The 18,066-nt window shown below is 40.9% G+C and overlaps 1 protein-coding gene across 3 annotated transcripts in view; it reads left to right on the forward strand.

The window, feature by feature from the left end:
• The window catches only part of arhgap24 (Rho GTPase activating protein 24), a 97,438-nt gene that overhangs the window by 60,608 nt on the left and 18,764 nt on the right, over positions 1 to 18,066 (forward strand). Inside the window, exon 1 of one of the 3 annotated variants that reach the window (XM_080419899.1) lies at positions 6,632 to 6,755. The exons of 1 other annotated variant lie outside the window; for it this stretch is intronic. In XM_080419899.1, the coding sequence (XP_080276025.1) occupies positions 6,680 to 6,755 (76 nt within the window). In that variant the 5' untranslated portion in view covers positions 6,632 to 6,679. Of the gene's footprint in view, positions 1 to 6,631; positions 6,756 to 17,250; positions 17,391 to 18,066 lie in introns of those variants that run through there. One more of the 3 variants, XM_080419900.1, reaches the window with a different exon arrangement.

The following is an 18,066-nucleotide window of genomic DNA, read 5'->3' on the forward strand; positions in this document are numbered from 1 at the left end:
GTGTGTGTGTGTGTGTGCGTGCTAGGGGTTACTTTAGGGTTCTGTAAACATGAAGTCCTAATAGAACAGTGGTTCTCAAACTTTTTCATGCCAGGGACCCCCAAATTGATATATATTTGGCCGGGGACCCCCATCTGAAAATATGTTGTGCCAGGGACCCCCCAGAAGCAAAGATTTGTGTTAAAATGTTCGCTTTAAAATAAATATATTCAAAGATTTGCACAAATCTTCAAGATTTTTCAAAAATAGCAGATCTACAAGCTCATAGCGCGGCACTCGGTGCCACGCTATGAGCTTGTATATCTGCTATTTTTGAATAGCCAAAGTATAAAAGGTCATAATTATTGTGATGCTATATTAACACATTTTGCTGGGGACCCCCTGGAACCCCCTCAAGTACCCTTGGGGGTCCCCGGACCCCACTTTGAGAACCAATGTGATAGAAGATTCAATGTGTGATTGACACACTTTCTAGTAGTTGATCAGGCACCAATCTTGCCATTTTGCCATTTATTAGATGGGGCCCACTTGCAGTACCCTCACCGACCACCAATGGGCCCCGGCCCACAGGTGGGGAATGGCTGGAGTGGAAGAGGCGTGTGGCTTATATTCTAGTTACATTCAACCTGCAAATAACCATCTGCTATGCAGGCAAAACTGTAAACAGGAATTAATTGGCACTGCACAGATCATTCCATTGAGTAAATATAGGCTGCCATTACAGCATTTAAAGAATGCACGTTCAGTACTATTACTTGACACTAGAGAGACCTGTGTGCTCTGTACCTTTCTAGAAGTTTCCTTTATGTCCTGCCTCTCAGTATAGTTGATGTAATGTTTTACCGAGACTTGGTTATAGAGCCAGACCAATGTATCTGGTCTGGCTGATATATCGTCCATTATTTGACTTTTGGTGTCTGATTATACGGCCGATGTGACACGATTTTTTTAAACAACTTTCTTCAACTTGGTGTTCCAAAAAAAGCTGTCAAACATTTTCTAAAATAGCTGACCTACAAGCTCACATTGTGTCACGTTAGCTTGTAATTCGGCTATTTTTGACCTTCAAAGGTTCATCAAATTGATTAGAAAAATATCGTTCAAAACATGGGTTTTGAACGATGGACTAGAACTCTCCAAAAGCGGGATTGCATCGGAGCCAAAAATCTGCCATCGGTTGGGTTCTCTACTTAGTTCTAGTACAGCGCAGTGTGTGACTGACGCTGCGTGCAAGTCTTCAGGTGACAGCAGCTGCCAGTACTCAGAAAAAACTCGACGGGTTTTAATTAGCTTTTAATCCCCTGTCAGTAGCTGGTGAAGCTGTCACTGGTCTTAGCAGTACTGCACTCCCAAGGATTCTGGCATTCAGACAGTGGAGTGGCACGATGCCACACATGATCTTTGGGGAATTGAACAGAATGTTTGTGGTCTCTTCTCACTAAACCTGTTAAGACCGGGAACGCGTCTGTGTGTCATTTTTAGATTTCTTTGGCTATTCAAAAATAGCAGATATACAAGCTCGTAGCGCGGCACTCGTTCTGCTATTTTTGAAAAATCGTGAAAGTTTGTGCAAATCTTTGAATATATATTTTTAAAGGGAACATTTGTAACTCAAATCTTTGCTTCTGGGGATTCTACAAATGTCTTCTAAATCCTAACAGGAACAAAACAACGTATATTGCTATAATATCAGTGGTTCTCAAACCTTTTCATGTCAAGGACCACCCAAAATGATATGTATTTGACCGCGGACCCCCATCACAGAATGTTTTGTCCCCCAGAAGCAAAGATTTGAGTTAAAAATGTTCACTCAAAAAAATATAAATATTCAAAGATTTGCAAGAATGTTCAAGATTTTTTTTTAATAGCAGATCTACAAGCTCATGAGCTTGTATCTACTATTTTTTGAATAGGCAAAGTATAAAATAATGGTTAAAGTGGTTACAAAGATGCGTTCCCGGTTTTAAGACCTACAATAGATGTGCAGCATTTATGACATGCATTTCTTTCTTTATTTTAAAAGTTGTCATTAGCTGTGAGAATGATGTTTAAAAACCGAGGCAAATATTGGCACGGTAATAATAAGTGTCACAGAATCACTGGTGGAGTTCTGTTTTGGCCTCCGTCGAAAAACCAATTATCACTTCCAACTTCTATTCCGATACACGTTTCCTCACATGAGTGAAGGCTGAGCCGCATGTTTCCTTTTCTTGAAGTTGAAATTGATTCCCGTTGCATAATGGTGTATTTACAGCAGCCCTGGCAGAACACACAGACACAACTCTTTATTTAGTTGGCATGGAATCGGACGCTTTGGCTCATTGTCAGCAGAGTTTATCACTGTAACAGAGTGACCCATTGCTTTACATGCTGTAGGTCTGGATGTCAACCAACCTCACTCACTCACTCTTAAACCCATTTAGACCTGGAAAGCATCTGTGTCATTTTAGATTTTAGCTATATATATAGCAACATAGGTTTTTCAGAAAACTGTTAGGATTTAGAAGGCATTTTGCTGCTGTTGAGCAGAAACCTCTTATCTCCATTTTCTAACTTTTTGTGTTTTTCCGTACATTTAACGCCCCACTTGATCATACATACTACAGCGTCGAACAAAAGTACCTAAAGTAGCAGATCTACTGCTACTTTTGCTATTTTAGGATATTTGAATCCTGAAAAGTAACAGTTTTGGACATATGAGGTGGTGATTTGTAGAATCGACCTCCTCAGGTCTTAATGGGTTAAACCATTTGTAAAGAGTAAAGTATTAAAGCTGAAATCCATTAAGAAACTACAAATCTTGTGTTATTGTAGACCTTAATAATCCCGCTGGGGGAATTCAGTTTCAGCTTCACCCAGCTGATGGTCATGATGAGCAGGGACACTCCGACACGTATGACTGGGCGAGCAGGGAGGCGAACCGTTGGCCTTCTGATTACCAGACGGCCTCTCATACCCACTAAACCAGTGGTTCTCAAACTTTTTCTCGCGAAGGACCCCCAAATTGTATTGTATTTGGCCGCGGACCCCCATCTGAAAACATTGTGTGCCAGGGATCGACCCCCAGAAGATTAGTTTTAAATTATTATTAAAGATATTTCTTTTTTTTTTCTTTCTCAAAAATAGCAGATCTACAAGCTCAAAACGCGTCACGATGGTAAGACGGCCTCTCCGCTTGACCAAGGAAGGTATTGCGCTTATGTGTTTCAGGCAATGCTTGTCAACCAGTAGGTGTCCTAATATCTCAATGGAATGGAGTAGAGAGACCACCTCCAACCACTGCAGATGTACTAGTTAGGTTGGCGGGGGTCTTACAGCAGACCAGTGTGGTCCAACTGCCTCCAAACTCTGCACAAATATCGCTCATTTGTCTGGCTATTGGGTAGGCAAATTTTGCCCCTGAAAATTTGCATACAATTTGTTGAATTTGCATAAAATATTAGATTTTTAACCCAGACTATGGCAGCAGCCCTACAGCAGCATTACAGCAGCATTGTGCTGCACAGTACATAGACTGAATGATGACAAACTGTAGACTTATATTACCGCATCTCAGTCGTAGTGTGTCAGTTTGCACAGAATTTAACCCATTAGAACCGGGAACGCATCTGTATCAATTTTAGATTTCTTTGGGCTATTCAAAAATAGCAGATATACAAGCTTGTAGATCTGCTATTTTTGAAAAATCTTGAAAATTTGTGCAAATCTGTGAATATATATTTTTAAAGCGAGCATTTGTAAAATATTTTGTTCCAGGGACCTCCAGAAGCAAAGATTTGAGTAAAAATATATATATTTTTTTTTAAAACAAAAAAATATTTGCACAAATGTTCAAGATTTTGCTATTTTTGAATAACCAAAGTATAAAATAACAGTTATAGCTAAAATCTAAAATGACACAGATGCGATTCCCGGATTAAAGAGTTTCGTGTCAATGTTTTACAACAGCACCAACTATTGCTTCCACAAACTTTAATTGGTCTAATTCCTTGCATTTTTCTGGCACATCCTCTGGCGTTTCCAGGACACAGATATCCAGCTTTAGGAGTGAGTGGTGTCATGTTTGCCCGTCGGCAACCAAAGAATGTGAGGTTGGACCTGGCCCCATTGTTCTTGTCTTATCTGATGTGATGATTTCCATGGCCCTGTGGGGGCGTGAGAGGGACAGTCTTGACCTAACCTTTTGTGTGATGCTGTTGGTGGCTCATTATGCATCAGATGGTAATGGATAGCCAGAGGGCCTCTATAGTATGTATAGCCTATATGCTCTTTTATCAGACAATGGCTTTAGGGGGCTTAATTTGAGGTTTGCATTGAGGTGTCTCCATTCTGAACTTTATCTATTGAGGAGAGCAGGGACCACCTGTAACTTTGGTTGGTTGACCCCCCCCCCCCATAAAGCAGCCTATGGGTGGGAGGTAAGTGCAACAGGACACCTCTAGTGTAGATACATGGGAAGATACAGGCCCAGAAACACACCTGGAACAAGGTTAGACACATATCCACCATAGCCTGTGGCCTACGACTGCACATTAACATCTGTGCAGTCGTTATTTCGATAGTACCGTAATTTTCGCACTATAAGCCGCACCTGACTATAAGCCGCAGCAGCTAAATTGAATGTTTGGAACATATATAAGCCGCACTGGACTATAAGCCGCGGGTGTAAAATCCATAGATTTAGGAGGTCCCCTAGTGGCCGTTAGCTGTAAAAATCCATAGATAAGCCGCACCGTTATATAAGCCGCAGGGTCGAAAAATTGGAAAAAAGTCGCGGCTTATAGTCCGAAATTTACGGTATATTGCTTAGGCTGATGCTATAGGTTCCTGGTTAACCTGGGAAAGTACACAGTATTGACAGCGTTTTACCTTACTGTAGATGCAGATGTAAATTAATGAAGAAACGATTAATGTATCGATCTCTTATAGACAAGCTGTCAGGCGAACGCTGGCTGTCACAGCCTCTCTCCTTGAGGCCATGGCTGCTGCCTTTCTTGGTATGGAGCAGCGCAGCTGACGCTGGTGAACCTGCAATATATGAATTAGGGGTGTGCCGATATATCGTCCCGCGATATATCGCGATACGTTTTCGTGACGATATGTATCGTTTTGAGAAAAAAAAATCTCGTTTTCTACAATAATAATAATCAGGCATGCAAACAGCCCCGAGGTGAAAAGGGTGACAACATGTTTTTTTTTTTTCGGGGTCAGGTGTCACACTATTGCCCTATTTGGATTCAAAACGGCTATCGTAGCTGAAAAGCTACAAGTTCGCATATCTGAATAATGCAAAAACAGAATTATTTGTTTGCATTTGCTTTTTTTCTCCCCCATATATTCTTCATAATAAAAAAAGTGCGTATCGTATCGTATCGAAATCGTATCGAAGTTGTGAGCCAAATATCGTATCGTATCGTTTGGTGAAATTCGGCACACCCCTAATATGAATAGGTCTGCCTCTTCATAGGTCTGCCTTTAAGAAAACACAGCCACACAATGAATAAACATACCGTTGTGAATACTATGTAATTATATTAGATAAAGAAGAGGATCAGGGATGCTGGTGGTACCACACTGTGTGGGTGAGGCCAGGGAGTTTGAATCCTGGCTATAGGCCATGAAACTCTTAGATTGCAGCTTTAACATACAGTAGCACTGTAACCCGAGATGGAGATTCTACGTTTGCTTGTCGGGGGGGGGAAAAAAAAACCCAACAGCCCTCTTTCAGAGTCACACCGGGCCCACTGACAGATCTGCCTGTTGTTCTTCTCATTATAGTTGGAAATAGGAGGAGGATGGGGAGGTGTGTGTGTGTGTGTGTGTGTGTGTGTGTGTGTGTGTGTGTGTGTGTGTGTGTGTGTGTGTGTGTGTGTGTGTGTGTGTGTGTGTGTGTGTGTGTGTGTGTGTGTGTGTGTGTGTGTGTGTGTGTGTGTGTGTGTGTGTGTGTGTGTGTGTGTGTGTGTGTACTTGTGAGAGCCCTGGTTTCTTGGTTAGAAAAGAGTTAGGCTCACAATTTGTTAAATATTCAGGTTGAAGTTAGGATGAATCATTTAGAGGTTAGGGATTGGGGTTAGTTATGTCTGTTTTATAATTTATATTTAGTTGCATGACGGTGTCAACGCACTAAAAACACATCGCAGCGCGACACATTGCTTTAGGGTTAAAAATACTTATTATTTTCATAAAATCGCCATCCTAAAATGTTGATGTAATAACAAGTAGAGTAATAGCAAAACGTGTGTGTGTGTGTGTGTGTGTGTGTGTGTGTGTGTGTGTGTGTGTGTGTGTGTGTGTGTGTGTGTGTGTGTGTATGTACTTTTGTGTCTAGTCTGTGTGTATGTGGTCAACCCATTGACTTCGTCCCCTCCACCCCAACCCAATGCCCCCCCCGTTCAATGCTCGACTCCCCCTTCTTGTCTTTCCGTCTCACACCCTGTCAGCTGTGCTCACTCACTCATCCTGAGCCGGGGCCAAAAGAACTGAGAGAACTGCTCTCTCTCTCTCTCTCTCTCTCTCTCTCCAGACTGAGTCACATACAGTACATACAGCACGCTGCTGCATGCTCCTCCGGACAGCATAACACACGCATCCGGGACACTGTCTGTAGTCCCGTTCAGGAGCCCTTTTTTGGGGGGAGGGGAGGGGGGTTTCCTCAAAGTTATAGGAGCTTAGAGGCAGCATGGAAGTGGTTCAGCATCAACCGGTTCATCATTTGCCAAAGTATGGATTATCAGATGTACCGTCTTCTCACTCAGGTAACTGTTATTATGACATGCTTGTTTTTTGGCTTCCTGCAGCCTGCCGGCCGGCTGGCTCAACATTTACATGAACTCTGAGCTGTGTGCAAGTGTAACCAGAGTTACACGCGGATAACTTAACACTTTAGGATTTTACTCTGTATACAGAGTCAAAATGACCATTTCACTGTGTACCCTGCAGCAGTGGTTCTCAAACTTTTTCGCGTCAAGGAACCCCCAAAATGATATGTATTTGGCCGCAGACCCCCATCTGAAAAGGTTTTGTGCCAGGGACCCCCAGAAGCAGAGATTTGTGTTAAAAATGTTCGCTTTAAAATAAAAAAATATTAAAATATTTGCATTGTTATAATCTTTTTTCAAAAATAGCAGATCTACAAGCTCATGGCGTGGCACTCGGTGCCACGCTATGAGCTTGTATATCTGCTATTTTTTAATAGCCAAGGACCCCTGGGGGTCCCCGGACCCCACTTTGAGAACCAATGCCCTACAGTTTCATTCTATAACCTATTTCCTGGACTTCCACAGTTTGCTGTACTGTACAAACAGTAGACAGCATTTAGGATAACGGGGTTCTTTTGCAGCCAAGATGAGATGCAGGTTTGAGCAATAATAATTACAACTGAGAGTCTCAACACAGCTGGATCTTTACAGCATTTAAACTTTAATCCACTCAAACTCTTTCAGTGTGATGAAATAGAATTTAATCCTTTCTGAGCATTTTTGCACACGTGAGTGTGTGTGTGTGCGCTCACCGTGCAGCAAAGCTTGTTGCTTTATAAGTTTGCAAAGTGATAAACCGTAAACGACATGCATAGAGTGATTTCCTGTGCTTGTCGGAGGTATTTATGACGCGTGGGCTTCTGAGAAGTTCCCAGACTATCATTAGACACAATATTGAATCTCAACTTGCCTCTGCTTGCATGCAAACAAGAGCGCTCCTGCAGCCAGGATAGGGGAGAGGAGTGCACTGTTACACATATAAAGTGATGCATTCATTCACTCACACACACACACACACACACACACACACACACACACACACACACACACACACACACACACACACACACACACACACACACACACACAAAGGCAACACATACACACTGTATGCACGCACGCAAACGCGCACACACGCACGCACGCATACAGACACACACCCAAGAGCACACACACAATACACACACGCATGCATGCGTGCACATGAACACACACACACACACACACACACACACACACACACTGCACCTGGGGGAAACATGACATGTGTTTTAGTCATTCAAAGCTAAACAATGCTGAGCCAGTATCTGAAACGTGTGTTTTCCGTTCTAGCGGCGTCTGTTTCCTCCATTCTCGGACTAAGAAGCACAATCAATGTCTGTAAGAATTTCAGATTTTCTCAGAGCAGTTGCCACGTTCTGCTCGCTTGGAACGGGCGTACTGTAAATAGAATACAGTTGCTTTCCATAATGTTTTTTTATGCAAATGTTTTTATTTTCTCTCACTTTTACACAAACACACACACACACACACACACACACACACACACACACACACACACACACACACACACACACACACACACACACACACACACACACAGAAACAACTTGTTGCGTTATTATTTTACACTGTATAGCAACAATTGAAACAAATGGACCCATTTGACACTCTCAGAGCTAAATGCACACTGAGTGTGCTGCAGTGTATACAGTGAACTGAACTGCCAACAATCCGTGGAACAGAGGTGATACATTTGTCGGAGTCGGACAGATCTTCTGTCGTTGCACCAGAATATGATCAAAGTGGACACTGTAGGAGTGCCAGGGTTTTGTGACTAATTACAGCACAGTGCCAGCCTTTGTTGTCTCCTACAGTTACCTATTTTAGTCTGTTAAGTCCAGTCTGACACCATGTCTGGCCTCTTATTACGCTGACTCAACGTTTTTGATTTCACAGACCCCCACTTAGATATGATTTCTATCGCTGGGACCCTACACTGTACACTCCTCCTCAGTGTTAATCTTACTCTGCAAGTGTACAAATGGAACCAAATGGAGCTGTAAGAGTCCATTTGATTCCATTTGTGCGCCCTCAGAGTTACAGATCGGTAAGGGTCCATTTGGTTCCATTTGTACACCCCTAGAGTAACAGATCGGTAAGGGTCCATTTGGCTGGGGACATTTATCTGGGGACCCCCCTGGAACCCCCTCAAGGACCCCTGGATGTCCCCGACCCCAACTTCTACACAGAGGGTTACTATAGCAACAGAAATCATGTACTTGCACCATGATTCACTATTGATTACAAAGATGATTAAGTTATTGTGTTACTGTGGTTTCAAGATGTTATGGTATGACGCAAGTGTTTGTACATTTAAAATGTGCACTCAAATTGTCTCAAGTGAATATGATGTGCAATCTTTGTAATGAAAAAGTTTGTGCCAATAGATAGAGGACCTTTTGATCAACTTCCTCGCCAGTTTTAGTGTCAGCATATAAGTAACACACTCCCTCTGGCATGCCTCCGCAAAGACACTAAAACTTCAGCTCTTACTTTAACCCATTAGGACCAGGAACGCATCCGTGTCATTCTAGATTTCTTTGGCTATTCAAGCAGACATACAAGCTCATACATTATGCTTGTACATCTGCTATTTTTGAAAAATCTTTAAAATGTGTGCAAATCTTTGAATATATATATTTCTAAATATACTCAAATCTTTGCTTCTGGGGGGGGCTCCTGGAACCATTTTTTTTAGATGGGGGTCCGTGGCCAAATACATATAATTTTGGGGGTCCTTGACATGAAAAAGGTTTGAGAACCACTGATATATATATATATTTAAATTATATATATAGCAACATACGTTTAAAAAATAAACTGTTAGGATTTAGAAGACATTTGTAGACTCCCTAGAAGCAAAGATTTGAGTAAAAATGTAAAAAATATATATATATTCAAAGATTTGCACAAATGTTCACGATTTTTCAGAAACAGCATAGCGTGGCACTCTGTGCCGCGCTATGAGCCTTGTATATCTGCAATTTTTTCAATAGCCAAAGATGCGTTCCCGGTCTTAATGGATTAACAGTATTACTGTATGTCAAGGCATGATAAATCAGTTTGAGGAAGTTGAAGCCTGGGTTGTCTGTTCAGGTACAGTGATGCTGTGGTGGAGATAGATCCCCTACTGTCACTGGCAGCAACCTCCTGCCAGCATGAGTCTCATGTAAGAGGCAGTGCCCACGGGGCATCAATCAGTGGTTTCCCCGGTAACACAGCATCAGCCCCTACATGAACAGATGGGAGATGTGTGTGTGATGCACAACATAATAATGTTTGTGGAGGCATCTTAACTTCATCTAAGCCAAGGTTAGTTAGGAATCTGATCAAATTGAAGCCTTCTGATGTCAACTCCCAGTGACTACTGGAGAATTAATTAACCACTTAAAGGAGAAGTTCACCCAAAAAAAATCTTTTTTTTCTATCAATTACACACCCCATGAAGCATTGAATTCATGGAGGTTTTTTGTTATTGTCGCATTCCTAAGCCAATCATTTGATTACCGGCGGAAAGATGCTAATGTATCCGGTAGGAGACACAAAGGAGGCTCTTTGTGTCTCCTACCGGAAATACACCCGGTCATCAAATGATTGGCTTAGGAATGTGTCATAAACAAAACAAATCTCCATGAATTCAAGGCTTCATGGGGTGTGTAATTAATAGCAAATAAGTCATTTTTTGGGTGAACTATTCCTTTAAACACTCGTGGTAAATTGCACCTGAGTTGGCTCTGTAATTTGTTCAGTCTCTTCAATCTCTTCGACCAAAATAGACGGTTTACGAGCTCATAACGCGTCGCATTGCGTGAGCGTGTAGATCGGCTATTTTTGGCTAATGTTCCCTCAGGTGGGATAGTTCAAGGGGTATAACCGTACAGGGGACCAGATACCAGTGTGTGGTACCTTGTAAATCACATTTGACTTGAAATGGAAGCTGGAGATGTGAGACTGAAAGAAAATGTTTGTTTTTCACACGGATGTGTGCATTGGTTTCCAACCTTGCTCAGGTTTGCGGTTTTAGTCCCGAGACTCTCGGCCATTGATTGACATTTATTTGATTAGGGAGGTTAGAAAACAATGCACTGGTATTTGGGGAATGTTTGAGGTTCGCAATGGGGACAAAAAAAAGGTTCCTCAAACAATCCACGTGGGTACAAACAATGGCAGTTGTGTAGGAAAAACCTCTTCAAGACAAAAATTTACCATTGCAAGATTTGTTAGCAATATCCCTCCTATGAAAAACGGAGTTGTTCAGGCTGTATGCTATCTAGTACCAATTTCGTACCATTATAATTTGTTGCTTTTAATTCTTAAATGCTGTTTATGTGCTGATGAGATTTGTCCTAAAGCTACAAATGTGGAGTTGATCAATATATTAAAATGATTTTATAATTCACCATATCATATAATCTGGTAGTATTTTGGGATTTTTGTAGCGACTGTTCCATCAAATCTACTACTATCATGGCTGTATTATACTGTATTTTGCTCTGATTTTATGATTATATAAAAAAGAATTTATACTTAGTAAATTTCGATACTTTTAATAATGCAATAAATATTGTTACAGTATATACAAACTGTACATAACATACAGTACATCATATAATATAGGGTACGGCACACGTTTTAATATACCTTTGTAATACCCATTAGCCAGCCTGGATTATGGTCAGCATTTCTGCCCATATGAATATGAATTTAAACCGGAAGTTCAAATACACCAGAGAGGTCTTATTAAAGAATAGCTGCTATTCTGCATTGTATCCTGGTCACATTAGTAGAGTTCCCAGTCATTCTTTTTAAACAATGTTTTCACAGTTGCTGTTGCTGTGTAATTTAGGTCGGTTGAATATTGCTGTGATATTATGGGAAACCACTGGGCCAACGGGCTTGAGTGTTATGTTTACTGTAAACAAACTAGTCCTTGTTCTTTCAGACGAGGTCTGCCAGACATCAACAAACAACTATTTGGATGTCATACAGGCCTTAGCCCTGTCAACCCTTGGTATTCTACAGTTAGCCTTGAGCAGTGGGTGTAAAGTAACTAAGTACATTTACTGAAGCACTGTACTTAAGTACAATTTTGTATTTCCAATTGTCTACACTTTTACTTCTACTCCACAACATCTCAGAGGCAAATATTATACTTTTACTCCACTACAATTATTTGAAAACTTTAGTTACTTTGCAGAGATATATTATTACGTTATAAAACATAAATTAACCACTTTAGCCCTATTTAGTACCTAGGCTATTTGAAAATAGCCGATCTACAAGCTCACAACGCGTCGCATCACGACGCGTTGTGAACTTGTAGATCTGCTATTTTCAAACATTTTAGTACTTTTACTTTTGGTACTTTAAGTACATTTTGATGCCAATACGTTTGTACTTTTACTCAAGTAACATTTTAAACACGGGCCTTTTACTTGTAACAGAGTATTTCTACATTGCAGTATTGATACTTTTACTTAAGTAAAACATTAAGAGTACTTTTCCCACCTCTGGCCTTGAGGAGTTGCAAGCCTCAAGAGTCTCTGGGTTTTGAGCGCTTGTTATTCGACTCATCCCGTTTCAAACAGTCTGGGAATGTAACGACTACCTGCCTCGGCTCACGCTGCTTTTTCCTGGCTTCAAACCGAGAGGAAACATGCAAATATATATATATATCTATCTCTGTCCTTGATAGGACACCATGCAGTGAAACGGGACACTACAGCCACAGAGCAAGTAAAAGTTATTGAGGTAGTTAAAGTCACTGTGGAGGGGCATAGTCCATGCCCCTCCACAGTGACTTTAACTACCTCAATCACTTTTTTTTGGTGTGCAAATGAACCATGCGTCATTGGCCTGAAGCTTTAGAAATATCTCATACAGTAAGTGTCCTGGTGATGCTGCAACAACCACTCTTTCCGAGGGCTGTGCGGTGTCTTTGTTTATACTGTACATAGGGTTATCGGTTTGGGGGGTTAAAAAATCCCCAATCCGTAAATGAACCGCACATTCATACACGTGCACATTAGGGCTTTCACCAACTAGTCGACTAGTCGACTAGTATAACCGCTAGTCGACTTTGTTGGTACTAGTCGAATAGTAATGGCCCATCTTACTATTATTATTATCCTCCTGACTAAATTTTTTATCAAAAGGGGGTCAAAAGTATGCCCAATAAAAGCCTATTATTGGGCAATGGGGATCCTTGGAGACGCTGCTGTGGTGCTGTACTGCTGTGCCAGAAGCGCTTCCCTTAAAACGCCATAAAAATAAGGGCAGGAGGATAATAATAATAGTAATATAGTAGTAGGATGGCATTAAAACAATAGCCTCCCCCCTAAAAAAATAATTTAAAAAAAATATTATTATTATGTTTTGTAAAAAAAAAAAATTATGTAACTAGTCGACTACTACTTGGTCAAATGAGTCGACTAGTAAAAATCATTAGTTGTGAATGCCCTAGTGCACATGTATGCACACGTATAGACAGACCCTATAGGTGTTTTCATCAGGATTGGAGACAATAATCTGAGCACTTAACACACCTAGTGACTGCACCTCTCAACACCATGGATGGTGTTGTAAAGTGTGCGTGAAAAGTTACTTTTTTTACTTTTTTTATTTTTTAAGTGATACGGTACACAGTATCACTCATTATGTATTAATGAGTGAGACAGAACATGGTACATGTGTGTGTACGTAAGTAGCCTCGTTCCCAGCCTTTTCTCATCTCTGAGGAGAAACGCCTGGTAACGACCTAATGCAGAGAATATGTATAGGGCGGTACCTCCGTCATATGTACTTCCCCCGGAAACTGTCTTTTTCAATCAAGATGCGTGGAGGATGTAAACAGATCTGTAAAACCTCAACGTCATTTCCTTGGGAGGTACTTCTGCCAAATTCCAGTACTTCCGTTTAGACACTCAACCGGCTAGGGTCTTGCCCAGCGTGGTATGTAAGTACTGAAGTGTAATATTATTAGCCTTATTTTAATTGTGGTGAAACCGGCCAGGACAATTTGATAGTCAATGTTGAAAACCTTGGATATTTGGGTGTTTTACAGATATTTGTCCGCGTTCGGGACACCCAAGGTGATCTTTACTGTGACGTCTTGTGTACAGGTACATAAGAGGCTAGAGTAAAACATATTTTGTTCTGGTTCAGACATTTTAGCAGCACCAACAATAATAATAATAATAATAGTAAACATACAACAACAGGTAATAAGCGAAAAAGGAATAATCAAGAAGGAGAACAGTTTGTCCGTTGTCCTAGTGCTTACGGTGGGTCGGTTCCTTAAGGTTCTTAACTCCTGGGTTATAAACGTCTATTATAAATATCTGTGTGTGTGTGTAAAACGGCTCGAAACTGGGGCAATCCCCAGACGAACAGGGATGCCTGGTCACTGTATATATGCCTCAAATCTGAGGTCTAATCCTGGAAGCCGTCCCATGTGCTAAGTGAGTTTGACCTCCGACCCTGCAGTATAAACCATCTGTCCCAACAGCCACCGTGGAAGAAACTGGAACATCAACAGGAAAAGGCCGGAGGAACGGCTCTGCGTTTGGTTGCGACAGCCGCGGTATGCTGTGTAATTCATCGCACACTTGTTTAACCCGTTCGATCCGGGAACGCGTCTGTGTCATTTTTACGATTTCTTTGGCTGTTCAAAAATAGCAGATCTACAAGCTCATAGCGCCGAACATTTGTGCAAATCTTTGAATATATATATATTTATAAAGTGAAAATGTTTAACTAAATTATTTTCTTTTAGAGGTCCCTGGAACAACACATTTTGAGATGGCAAAATACATTTGGGGAGGGGGGGGTCTTTGACACCACTCCTACTGTAAGTGGTCCTTAACCACTGGTTATAACAACATACGTTTTTTCAAAAAACTGTTAGGATTTAGGAGACATATTTTGTAGAATCCCCCAGAAGCAAAGATTTGAGTTACAAATGTTTGCTTAAAATATATATATATATATATATATATATATATATATATATATATATATATATATATATTCACGATTTAAAAAAAAGAAATAGCAGATCTACAAGCTCATAGAGCGGCGGCACTCGATGCCACGCTATGAGCTTATGTATATCTGCTATTTTTTTATGTATAAAAGTAAAAGCCAAAGTATAAGATAATGGTTAAAGTGGTTAAAATCTAAAATGACAGATGCTTTCCCGGTCTTAATGGGTTAATAGTTTCTCAACTGCCGTTTGGAAAAGGAAAAACACTCACACCGTCACCAGGGAATAACAACATATTTGTCTGACAATCAGTGTAAATAATACCATTAACTGGAGCCTATACTGTACGACTGACTACAGACAACGTGAGCGTTTGCCTCAATACTCTGTAACTAAGGAAGCTCAGTCAACACACTGGTTCTCAATATGGGGTCTGAGGTCCCCCGGGGGTCCTTAAAGGGAGTTCCAGGGGGTCCCCAGCTAAATGATTGATAGCTAGGAAACCAAATGGACCCTTACCGGTTTGTAACTCTGACAGTGAGTGTACACAATCGGGGTGTCCCCTGTGGTCCAGGCAGGGACCCCAGGGGTCCTTGAGGGGGTTCCAGGTGCTCCCCAGCCAAATGATTGATAGTTAGGTTGTGCATTCTCCAAGCTAAATTTGAACACTGAGGCTTTTACAGTGTAGATTGGGGTCACAGAGCTAGACCTTTTGACCTAATGCATATGTAAACTGGTGGACCTTGAAATTAAAAAGGTCGAGCATCACTGCTGTTAGAAAATTATAGTTATCATACCTCAACTACAGTACTTAAACCCTTGTTTAAGTACTTGTTTAAGTATACCCTTGTTGACCAGAGGTGCATAGACTGGGCCCTGTCATTCTTTCCCTCTACGCTAAATGTCTTCGTCGAAAATAGCCGATTGGCTATTTCTGACGGACGTTTACCTCAGATTATGGACGCTAGGGTTCATGTGGTTAACTTAACAGATCTCATGATGGAGGGGCTGAAGACTTCATAGATGTCCATTGCAGTTGCAAATCAATGCAAATCAATGCCCTGCTTCATCATAAAAGAGTGTGGCACAAAAGTCGTGAAAATAGCATTTCCTTGCATTTTCAGAGCATGTTTATTTTAACGATCAATCAATTGATTGTTCAATTAATTGATTTTAATATTAACGTTATATTCTCAGTACAATCTTAGTGTTTGTACCAATTATTTGGGGGGGGTCCACTTGCAGTATCCTCACGGCCCACAGGTGGCCGTTTCTGGAGGGTGTCTCATGGTTGCGTAATAGGAAACTTTCACCGGTGCAGTGATTCAGGACATCCTACAGCATGTACACAGGAACTATGTGTGGACAACAGGACATGCCAGGAATGTACAGCGCCACACTCACACACTCTGTTTACACCATCAGCCCTGTAATGTGTCACGCCAAAACTCCTGAGTGTCCCTTTAACTCTGAGGCTGTAGTGAAAAAAATTGTCCTGAATGAACTCTCAGGATTTTGGAGTGTGTGTGCGCGTGCATGTGTGTGTGTGTGTGTGTGTGTGCGCGCGCAGTGGTGTCAAGTAACTAAGTACATTTACTCAAGGTATTCTTACTTGACTGGAGTATTTCCCTTTTGCAGTACTTTTACTTCTACTCCACTACATCTCAGAGGCAAATATTATACTTTTACTCCACTACAATTATTTGAAAACTAGTTATTTTGAAGATTTTGATTATTATTACAAAAGATACATTACCCACGTCAGCCCTATATACATTTCAGGCCAATTGGAAATAAGATAAGATGTATACAAATCAAAAGATTTGCATTCATTTTATGTAAAATTATCAATCATGTGAAATGGGACATTCTACATAATGAGTACTTTCTACTTTTGTACTTTAAGTACATTTTGATACCAATACTTTTATACTTTTACTCAAGTAAATTCTGAATTCCTGACATTTACTTGTAATATAGTATTTCTACATTGCAGTATTGATACTTTTACTTAATTTCAGACATTTGTGTGATCTATTTTGGGTGGTTCAGTTTTCCGGTCATCCATAAACTGTGATAAACAGCCAGACTACAGTACCTGTTTCACTAAGTGCGTTTTCCAAAACTAATAAATCAACGTAAAAATAGTCTGCACCTGCTGCCACGGTAAAGTGAGACTTAACTTACGGCAATTGCGGCTAAACAGAAAAGAAAAGTCCCTCCTCCTCTTCTGTCTGTCTCTCTCTCTGTCCGTGTCCCTATCTCTCTCTCTCTCTCTCTCTCTCTCTCTCTCTCTCTCTCTCTCTCTCTCTCTCTCTCTCTCTGTCCCACACACACACGCGCACACACACACACACACACACACACACACACACACACACACACACACACACATGTTGCTGCCTGCAGTGTTAAGCCCAGTGCTAAAGCCGGGTGCTCGGTGGTGTTAGAGGAAGACCTCACATTGTTGATCTCCTGAATTTGAAGTGTTTAACATACCGTACGTCACGTCGCAGCGACAGAGGAGTTTTTAATTGAATGGCAAACACTCTCGTTTAGCCTACAGCTGGATGGCATCTTTACTGGTTCGTATTTCATAAGTTTTATTGTTTGCAAAGTTTTATTTGACATTCTAGGGTAGGTATAGGCTACAATTCACCAACAATTTGGGTGCTGTGATTGGGGTTAGTGTCCCAACAGGGACATATAGATAAACTGTTGAAGTTGAATGGAACTCTGATATGGCACTGGTTTGCCTACAACATTTAAGATTGGATGAATGTGTTCACAATTATAGTTTACTGTACATTATGAGATTAAAGGACAGAACTGAGAAATGAACCCGAACCATTCTTCTTTTTCTAATTGTTGATAATTATCAGAAGAATATAGTCACATAATATTAGCTTAGTTTTTTGCAACTGATCTGTGTAGCCCAACTGAGAAAGATGTTATACAGTATGTGGACAGAAGGACATAGAGATAGAGAAGGAGAGACAGAGAGACAGAGAGGGAAATACAGGCAAATATTAAATATTACAAATATAATGGAACAAATTCAGACAAAAATCATCGCTCCCATGAATGGGTTTATGGGAGTTCAATCATTCACTTCAACACTATTACCAATATAGAACCTCACCCTCTCTCTCTCTCTCTCTCTCTCTCTCACACACACACACACACACACACACACACACACACACACACACACACACAGTACAGTACATACAGTATGCAGGTCGAAATAGCTACCTGTTG

This window comes from Gymnoscopelus braueri (assembly GCF_963280865.1).
Source record: "Gymnoscopelus braueri genome assembly, chromosome: 22".
In the NCBI taxonomy this organism is placed as follows: Eukaryota; Metazoa; Chordata; class Actinopteri; order Myctophiformes; family Myctophidae; genus Gymnoscopelus; species Gymnoscopelus braueri.